Below are 9,228 nucleotides of genomic sequence, written 5' to 3' on the forward strand. Positions count from 1 at the left end.
ATAATAATAATAATAATAATAATAATAATTGATATCATCATCATCATTATTATTATCATTATTATTTTTATAAAGAAAGTCAGAGTTAAAAGTGCTTAAAAGAAAAGTAGAATCAATATGTTTACATTTGGGATGCAGTGACATTCACACTAATGTCCTTGCATTCCTGCGATTTTTGGCTCACAACACAATGTAAAAATTGTCAGGAAGATTATAAGTACATAATGTGCCTAATAGTCGCACACGCCAGCATGGTCACTGTCTTCATGGAGTCCTCTTGACACTTTCCAGGCCAGTAGCCGTGACAGGCCAGCCGGCACGGTAGACTCCACGTCTGCACTGTACTTCCCCACAATGCAACGAGTGTGAGCACTGGCCAGTGACACCTGACGGACGTAAACGTGGGGCAAAGGTATTCACACTCTGAAAATCTCTGGTACTGATTTAATTCCTTTACTTAAGTGGGTAAGTTAAAAAAAAAGTACAGATTCTGAAATGTATTGATCTATTGTATTTGTACTGATAACATACCTGAGCCTTCTGAACCAAAGTCACGTCTCCGATGTCACAGGCCACGTTGTAACCTTGTAGCAAGCTCTCGCGAGCTCGGTCATACTGCTTCTGCAGGAACAGAGGGAACAGAACTGTGACATGATTCTGTGACATGTACTGTATGTGTAAGTGTGTGTGTGTGAGGTGCCTTGTTGGTGTAGACGTGGCCCAGACATAGACATGCGTCGACGAGGTGATGATGTAGGCTCTTGCTACGGGAAATATCAACTAACGTTTCCAAAAGCTGGATGGTATTGTTGATGTTTCCCTTACTGAAACACAAAAACACAAGCTGTCATCATAAAAGACTGGCAGATGTGATTGTTGTAAGAGTACCTTTCACATAACTTGGCTACGGCTTTGTAGGCTTTTCCTAGGCCGTCAAAATCTTCCGTGGTGCTGCAAATGTGCATGGATGTGTTGAGGTACTGCAAAAAAAGAAAAAAAGAAAAAGAGCACACTTGCTTGTGCCCACACTTAGTCATTTCGGACACACACTTTCAAGTATTCACACGTACACTCGCACACACCTGTTCGGACGTGTCATAGTCGCCAACGCTGTAGTAGGCCAGTCCAAGTTGATAAGCAGCTTCCCCTTCAATGTGTTTGTTTTCAGCTGCAACAGGACGCGTTTTGTTTTACAACCAGGATGAAGGCAAGCGCGTGCAGCGGCAGTCTACTCACACTCGGTGGCGGTGGTGTAGCCACGGTGGAGGAGCTCGAGAGCCTCGTAAGGATCTCCGGCCTTGATGCGAGCGTCCGCCTGGCGGCTGTAGATGGCCCACAGGCTCTCGCGTGCTCGGCGTGGCAGGGAGCGACCGGACGAGTCCAGCCAACCTCCTTCGTCGGCCATCTGCACGCACAGCTCGGCCTGCTCCCTCGCCTTGTCCAGTTGACCTGTATGTGCATGTGAATCCCCTTATTTTTTTTTTATAGGTACCTCAAATAATGGCAACTAATTTGAATCAAGAAAAAAAGAAAGTGGATTCAATGAGTGGTATTGGTCAGGTAGAGAGAGAAAGAAGGCAAAAAGGAAGTAACTTAACCCCATCAGGCCCCCCTTTTTTCTGCTGTGCATTTTTTAAAACATGATTTAGACTCTTTTCCCACATAAGAACAACAGGGAGTTTTCAATCTCATGTTTTTATTTGTTATAGTGGACGCCAGGATAGTATGGCTGTAACGTGTTGTAAACTTACCAAACTTTTATATAACATTTTTACCATGAACATCATGCAAATCAACTCGTGATTATGATTGGTTAGCTAGGATCCAATCATGAACCAGAAGTGTTGACATCATCCAAATTATTGTGTTTTTATTGGTTAAGACACGCAAATATGTCATGTCCACTGCAATCATCTATGGGTCCGAAGGAGATATATGGGAATGAAGGTCAAGAAGGAAGGAAGGAAGGAAGTGGGAGGAACAAAAGGCAGAAAAGAAAGTTTGAGGGAGGGAAAGATGTAAAGAAGGAAAAAAGAAAAAAACAGGCCTAAGGTAGAAGGAAGGAAAGGAAGGCATGAAAATAGTTAAAGGCTAACGAAGAAAGGAAGAGGGACGGAAGGAACAAAAGTAAGTTTAAGCAAAGAAAATAAGATATGAAGCAAGGAAAGAAGTCAGGAAGGCAGTGCTCGCACCTTGCTGCAGGTAGAGCTCGGCCAAGCAGGCTCGTCCCTCGGTGGCGTGCCTCATGCATCCGTCTTCCTGCGCGTCGGTGCACGTGTGGTAGAAGTGCAGGCTGAGCCACAAGTCCTCCCCCTCTGCCGTGAAGTAGGTGCCCAAATGCAGACGTTGCTCGTACGCCGCTGGCCACTGACCTGTGATGACCATTCGTTGGACCCGGGCTCCTTAAAGTCAGGACTCAGAAGTGCGCGCCTGCTTCAATACCGTCACGTTGGGCCTGCTCGGCGCGACTCAGGTGCAGACCGATGCTTTCTATTTTGGCGTGCTGCTCCTCCAGCGGCGTCTGAAGACTGAGAGCTGAATTGATCTCTGCCCCCTCCCTGCGCTCCTGATCCAAGCGCAGCAGTAGGAAAAGCTCCGAGAAGGACCTGAAACAGAGCAGCGGCTGTATATTTACTACATCAATTCATATATCTGACAACGAGGCACTCTAAAGGGGCCACGACTGCCTAAAGACCAGGATTACCCGCTGGCTGTCAATTTTTTTTTCACAAAATTATTATTATCTCCTTGCTCTTCCGCCTTTCTCTGGGTGATGTGCACTCACAGTCAACAATGAGGCGCTCTGATGCAGTATTGCCAGCCCAAAGGCCTTGTTTGCACACTGGCTAACAAGTCAGTCGACAATTCTGCTTCTTAAACAATTTACCGCATATTTTCAGTTCACCTCCCCCAATAACACAAGCATTGTTGACATACATTTAAAATCCGTGTACGCTACCTGTGGAAGCCATGCTGAAGCAGGCCCACGCAGATATTCTGCTTCCGACTGTTGATGAACCTGCGTAAAGGGACGCACAAATCAATTGAATACTTAACTGTACTTAAGCAAAACATAATGGTCACCATGACAACCACACTCACTTTGCAATATCTTCCTTGGAGAGTCTCCGTGATGATTTATCTGTAGTTTGGACAGACTTCCTACAAAAGGCATATAATGTTCCATTACTTTAGGCCAATGTTTCACAACCCTTATAATAATAATAATAATAATAATCCATCGGATTTATATAGCGCTTTTCTAGACTCTCAAAGACGCTTTACAATGGAATGGATACATTATTCATGCACTCACACATTCACACTGCGGTGGCGGTGAGCTACTTAAGTAGCCACAGCTGCCCTGGAGCAGGCTGACGGAAGCGTGGCTGCCAGTGTGCACCTACGGCCCCTCCGACCACCACCAAACATTCGCACCTTCCATACACCAGTGTGAGTAGCACTGGAGCCAATGTGTGTGCCTTGCCCAAGGATACACTGACACATGACTTGGGGAGGGCGGGGATCGAACAGCCGACCTTTTGGTTATTGCACAACCTTCTCACAATGCATCTTAAAGCTTTAAAACAAAAAAAAAGATAAATTATTTGTTGGAAGAAAAAAATCGCAGCTGTAACTTACTTGCTTTTCTGCCTCCTGATCCTCGAGGACACACCTGGTAGAGAGTTGCCTGGCGTTTCCATTTTCAGCTGTCACTCAACCTGCAGGTGTGGTTTTTAGTGTCCTACCAAGTTTTGGGCCACCTTGCACATAATTATTTCTATATGACATAAAGTACCGAGCTGCAGTTCGCAAAGTGGATTCATTACACGTTATTTACAATTGAAAGAGGACTTACTATATTTAATTCCCTCTCTAACTGTGGTAAACTGAATTATTAGCTCACCTTCTCTTGGTCTGGCAACAACGACGTACAGAAGGCGTCTTCTCTGCAAATTTTGGTGGCACACATGAAGTATCCAGAGGAACTGTTTTTAGTCAGTTGACTATGTTACCATAGCAACTCACGGCTCCACGCCACAACTGTCTCCATGGCAACCAAGGCCGGATCGTAAACAAGTCAAGTTCCAGCAAACACGTACAGTTGGGGCCCATATGGGCACTACTTGGTCTAGTTGGGCTTTGACTTGACATGGGCTTAGAGTGGGCTTCATTGTTGGGCCCCACTTGATGGGCAGTAGATGGGCTAAACTAAGTATGGGCAATAAGTGGGCTTTGGCTGGGCTTCACTCCAAATTATGCAAATTTTTAACAGCTTGTGCAATAGAGCTTAACTACCTATCATATGTTTCTTTAAAATTAAGAAAGATTTTCTTTCTGAAAAAAAATGCACAAAAAAATCTATATTTTCAACTTAATATTGACGCCTCAGTTATTTTGTTCAGATTTTTCAGGAAACACAAAAAAATTGAACCCTTTGCATAAAAAGATGACACAGGCAATTATTTTTAGAGAGTAACAGTGTGTATTATTTGGACTATTAATGGGCCATTCCATACAAGTTTGATAGCACAAGATTAATACTCAAACCTAGAAGAAAGCGCTGCACAGCATTCCAAAAATATATGGGAAAAACCCTCCCCCTTCAAGCCAATTGGAGGAAGTCTGCCAACAAGCAAAATTTATTATTAATTAGCATTAATTCAAGTACTTCAGGCTTGAGGTTTATTTGAGTTGGAAAATAAAGAATTCTGTTTGACAGTGATGGAACACTAACTATTTGTTGTTCTTCGGCGTAAGGTAATTGATCGTATTATTGGTCTCCTTGTTATTAAAGCTTATAACAAAATAACTGTGTGGCATAAGTGTGAAGCCCTTGTGGGTACAATCAGGAACACCATAATTAACCCAGTGGGCCCCAGAAGAGCGATAACTGGGTTGCCCATGTGAGTTTTAGCTAGGGCCCATATGAGGCCCAATTTGAGCCCATCTGCACAGCAAAAATTGGTTAAAAGTACCAGGTGATTCACAAAGAATACACCAAAATCATTCCTCGATATTTAAAAAAAACAATAGAAAACTCTAGCTTAACACATGTTGTACATACTGTACGGTACCTTCAAGTTTTTATTTAATGATTTACAATTGCTCAATGTGGCCACCACTGGCAGCACAGACAACATCAAGGCGAGAGAGAGAATTCCTCCCAAACCTCAGGATGTCGCAGTCACCGTATTGTTGATTGCAGTTATTTGATCTTTCATCTCGTCGATATTTGCTGGAAGTGTTGGAACATCAACTTTGTCTTTAACATAAGCAGCAACCCTTTTTGGAACATGACATATTTGTTTGATCTGTTCAAAGACAAACAAATCAAATCAACTTTTAACTGGGACCCAGCCGGGCAGCCCATATGGGACCCAATCACCAGCCCATTCAATACCCATGTGAGTTTTAGCTAGAGCCCATATGAGGCCCACCTTAAGCCCATCTGGGCTTGCCCACATGGGGCAACCATGAAATCCCTGGCCAAAATTAACTGGGACCCAGCTGGGCAGTCAGCGCTTGTCGGTCAAAAGTGGGTTGTTTTAGTCATTTTGTATAGTTTCATTAGATTGTGTACCTAATGAAGTGGCCATGAAGTGAGTGCAGACCAAGTTTGTATTAGCAATTAACAGCATTTTATTGTCTCATGTTGACGTCATCACAACGGGGTGGAAGTGGTATGTTTGTTTTGTCAAACAAGTTCTCACAAACACTCTCACACTACACTCACTCACATTAAACCACACTCACTCACGCTTACACACTACACTGTCACACAAACTCACACACACTTTCTGCCATGCCCATGTTGTCAGATAGAATCCAAACATACACATCTCATCTTTGTGGTTAGATGGGACTCGTCTGTTCTTCCCAAGTCAACTAATTAGGCCGACCACATAAAGAACATGCGACACATGGCACCACTTGGCTTCAAACACACTAATAAAGTCGATTTGAGGCCGCCAACTTAAATTCTCTTTATTCTCCGAAATAAAAGAGAATGGTGTTTACGGGATGTTCCACTGGGAGGTGGCAAAGTGGGGGATGGGTGTGTGTGTGTGTGTGTGGGGGGGGGGGTCAACATGTGTCCCACAAAAGCAAGATCTCACGGGACGGGGTTCCAGATACAGAGCGTGTTAGAGGTCCATCCATGGGTGCAATGTTGGCTACACTGCTGATTGTTTTGCTTCTATTTGACCAGTATTGTTGTCATGAAAACATCTCAGCTGACCTGCCCGACCTGAGCGGTACAAGACGTCCCTCGTCCATCCCCGGCTGCTTGAGGACCACTACCATCAATAGCACCTTCAAGTGCATCAACACTGTCATGTCGTGCCTTATTTTCACCGTGGGTGTCGTCGGCAACGCCACCCTGTTGAGGATCATCTACCAGAACAAAAGCATGAGGAACGGCCCCAACGCTCTCATTGCCAGCTTGGCCTTGGGCGACCTTATCTACATCGCCATTGACATTCCCATCAACGTCTACAAGGTATGTGGCCTTGTTGCTTTGGGACAGGCAGAATAATTAACTCATTTACTACCATTGACGGCTATAGATGTCAAAAATTAATTTCAATTTTAATTAGCTTAGCATTTTTTCCCACTTTTGTTAACAAGAGTATGAAAACCTAGAAACAAATATTGTAGATTTAGAACAGATATATAAAATTTGTGATTAATTGTGAGTTAACTAATGAATTCATGCGATTAATTACGAAAAAAATGATGTCCCAAATTTTTTATAATCTTTTTTTTTTTAAGAAAAGTTTACTAAAAATTAGGGGCATCAGGCGATTACATTTTTTTAAAAAATGTTAAACTAACAGAAAAAGTTCAAATACATTTTTGACGTCTATAGCCGTCATTGGCAGTGAATGAGTTAAATACTCTTCCACTAGATAACAGAAGATATGACTAACCTGTGGAGCTACTTGTTGCCATTCATGTATCAGAAAAATAGTTTGGCTAAACAGAGACAGATTTTACACAAAGCAAATTTGGGAATTACGTGAGACATCATTATGACTATACTACAGGTAAGCAGAATAGGAAATGACAATGGAAGACGCGAGGAAGCGAGGTAGGACTACATTTGTGAGTAAGTTGAGGTGACGTCATTATTCACTATAAGCTTATGGAAAATTGCAGAAGGGATTGGGCTCCAGGTGGCGGAGTGGTACCGTCACTTGCGTATGATGCAGGTTGGTGTGGGTTTGCTTCCCCGCCTGGGAGACCGCGTTTGTGTGAGTAAGTGCAAAAAATATATATATATATATATAAATAAAAAGGAAGAAGGGATTGATTGTTTTAAAATGCTTGTGCACAAAAATTCTATTGTAAAATACAAAAAGTGCCCTGCGATTGGCTGGCAACCAGTTCAGGGTGTACCCGCCTACTGCCCGAAGCCAGCTGGGATAGGCTCCAGCAACTCCCGCGACCCTTGTGAGGACAAGCGGTTAAGAAAATGGATGGATGTACAAAAATTCTGTGTGTTTGTGTATGTGTAGCTGTTAGCCATGCGCTGGCCATTTGCAGACAGCCGCTTTGGTCTGATCCTGTGCAAGCTGTTCCCCTTCCTGCAGAAAGCTTCGGTTGGCATCACCGTCCTCAACCTGTGCGCTCTTAGCGTGGACAGGTACACACACACACACACACACACACACATACACACAAATTTCCAGTAAAAGTTGTACTTGAAGTGTACCTCCGAAATGGCGGCATCAGGTACCGTGCAGTGGTATCTTGGTCCCGGGTCCCGGGCAGGGGCATCCCCACGGTGACGGTGGTGGAGATCCTGGTCATTTGGCTGCTGTCAGCCGCGCTGGCCACGCCGGAGGCCGTCGGCTTCGATATGGTCACCTTCGAGTACAACAACGTTACCATGACGACATGCATGCTGCAGCCCAGTTCGCCCTTCATGACAGTGAGTGTATGTTTAGCGGGTGGCAAAAGTACTCATACTTTGCACATAAGTAGTGGTAAAGATTGATCGGTAAATGTAGATAGGTAGATATATTGATTTAACACCACTATACTTAAAAGGTAGTCAATCCCCCTTTTTTTTTTTTTTTTTTACATTAAAATGTTCTATGCAGCCCCTCTAGTCTAAACAGGGTATTTTGATCGACATTACATTTCTGGAATACGAGTTAAGGAGCAAAATCCACACATTGAGGTGGGCGGCCATTTTGCCACTTCCTGTCAACTTAAAATGACATCACAGTTGCTCAGGGTTTAGTTAACAACCAATCACGGCTCAAATGTTTTCTCGGTTTGAGCCATAATTGGTCGTTACCTGAGCCCTGAGCAACTGAGCAAAATGGCCGATAAAAATTGGCTGCTTAACTCATATTCCACAAACACAACATTAATCAGAATATAGTAAAGACTAGTGGGGGCATACAACATTTTCGGGTTAAAGTAAAAGTAACCTACAGGAGACGGTGGCTTGTGTTTCAGTTTTATCGGGATGTCAAGGACTGGTGGTTGTTTGGTTTCTACTTCTGCGTCCCTCTGGCGTGCTCCGCACTCTTCTACAGCTTGATGACCTGCGAAATGCTTCGACATCGCAAGGGAAATCTGCGGACTGCATTGCGCGAACACCTGAAGCAGGTCGGTTGGGCGCGATATGTGGATAACGATCATGGCGGCGCTAACAATAACGATAACAATGACGCTAATAACGATGCTTTCCTCGCCAAAGCGCAGAGACGTGGCCAAAGTTGTGTTTTGCCTGGTGCTGATCTTCGCTCTGTGCTGGTTCCCGTTGCATCTCAGTCGCCTGCTCAATAGGATGACCTACAAGTCCCACGATGCGCACAGATGTGACCTTTTAAAGTATGTACCCACTGGAACACACCTTTCCATTCAGTTTCCAATCAGTGATTTAATGTTATTATTACAGCTTATTGTTGGTGTTGGACTATTTTAGCATCAACATGGCAACCATCAACTCCTGCATTAATCCCATCATCCTCTACTTTGTCTCCAGGAAGTTCAAAAACTGCTTCAAGGTTAAGATGAGTTCTTTTTGGGGGTTGTATCGGACATACCTGAATGTATATCAGTCGTCTTCTTGCTCTGTGTGTGTCTTTTCCCACAGTCCTGTTTGTGTTGCTGGTGCCAGTCCAACTCTGAGTTGTCTTACAAGCACACGGAAAGCTGAGCCACTGTAGGCCTGACGGGACCACATGGGGGAGAAAAGACAGTTTTCCA

General features: G+C 43.9%; 2 protein-coding genes across 3 annotated transcripts; one reads left to right on the forward strand and one right to left on the reverse strand.

Moving 5' to 3' along the window:
* Positions 1 to 114: 114 nt before the first annotated feature.
* ttc29 (tetratricopeptide repeat domain 29) lies at positions 115 to 3,990 on the reverse strand. 2 transcript variants are annotated; one of them, XM_077545316.1, is made up of 11 exons: positions 3,643 to 3,952; positions 3,103 to 3,162; positions 2,960 to 3,019; positions 2,443 to 2,606; positions 2,193 to 2,372; positions 1,237 to 1,449; positions 1,083 to 1,168; positions 889 to 980; positions 701 to 824; positions 532 to 621; positions 115 to 386 (listed from the first exon to the last, which is right to left on the reverse strand). In XM_077545316.1, exons 1-11 carry the CDS (start codon positions 3,702 to 3,704, stop codon positions 231 to 233), a joined length of 1,287 nt encoding a protein of 428 aa, XP_077401442.1. In that variant the 5' UTR covers positions 3,705 to 3,952; the 3' UTR covers positions 115 to 230. The 2 variants fall into 2 exon arrangements, 1 of the variants encoding a protein (XP_077401442.1); XR_013288458.1 differs by having other exon boundaries at positions 258 to 386; positions 532 to 824; positions 3,643 to 3,764; positions 3,908 to 3,990.
* Positions 3,991 to 5,374: 1,384 nt separating this feature from the next.
* LOC144034839 (endothelin-1 receptor-like) lies at positions 5,375 to 9,178 on the forward strand. The gene is made up of 8 exons (XM_077543922.1): positions 5,375 to 5,408; positions 6,237 to 6,502; positions 7,521 to 7,648; positions 7,738 to 7,936; positions 8,473 to 8,625; positions 8,717 to 8,850; positions 8,918 to 9,026; positions 9,116 to 9,178. The coding sequence occupies exons 1-8, from the start codon at positions 5,375 to 5,377 to the stop codon at positions 9,176 to 9,178; spliced, it is 1,086 nt and encodes a 361-aa protein (XP_077400048.1).
* Positions 9,179 to 9,228: the final 50 nt, after the last annotated feature.

Source organism: Vanacampus margaritifer, chromosome 15, assembly GCF_051991255.1.
Source record: "Vanacampus margaritifer isolate UIUO_Vmar chromosome 15, RoL_Vmar_1.0, whole genome shotgun sequence".
Lineage (NCBI taxonomy): Eukaryota > Metazoa > Chordata > Actinopteri > Syngnathiformes > Syngnathidae > Vanacampus > Vanacampus margaritifer.

Bases quoted from the DNA above. Each gene is read 5' to 3' on its own strand.
- ttc29 (XM_077545316.1), bottom strand. From the start codon at position 3,704: ATGGAAACGCCAGGCAACTCTCTACCAGGTGTGTCCTCGAGGATCAGG. The intron at 3,020-3,102 runs GTGAGTGTGGTT...CCCTTTACGCAG, and splicing joins TCCAAGGAAGATATTGCAAA to GTTCATCAACAGTCGGAAGC. The intron at 981-1,082 runs GTGTGTGCGAGT...CTTTTTTTGCAG, and splicing joins ACTATGACACGTCCGAACAG to TACCTCAACACATCCATGCA.
- LOC144034839 (XM_077543922.1), top strand. From the start codon at position 5,375: ATGGGACCCAATCACCAGCCCATTCAATACCCAT. The intron at 7,937-8,472 runs GTGAGTGTATGT...CTTGTGTTTCAG, and splicing joins CCAGTTCGCCCTTCATGACA to TTTTATCGGGATGTCAAGGA. The intron at 8,851-8,917 runs GTATGTACCCAC...TTATTATTACAG, and splicing joins CACAGATGTGACCTTTTAAA to CTTATTGTTGGTGTTGGACT.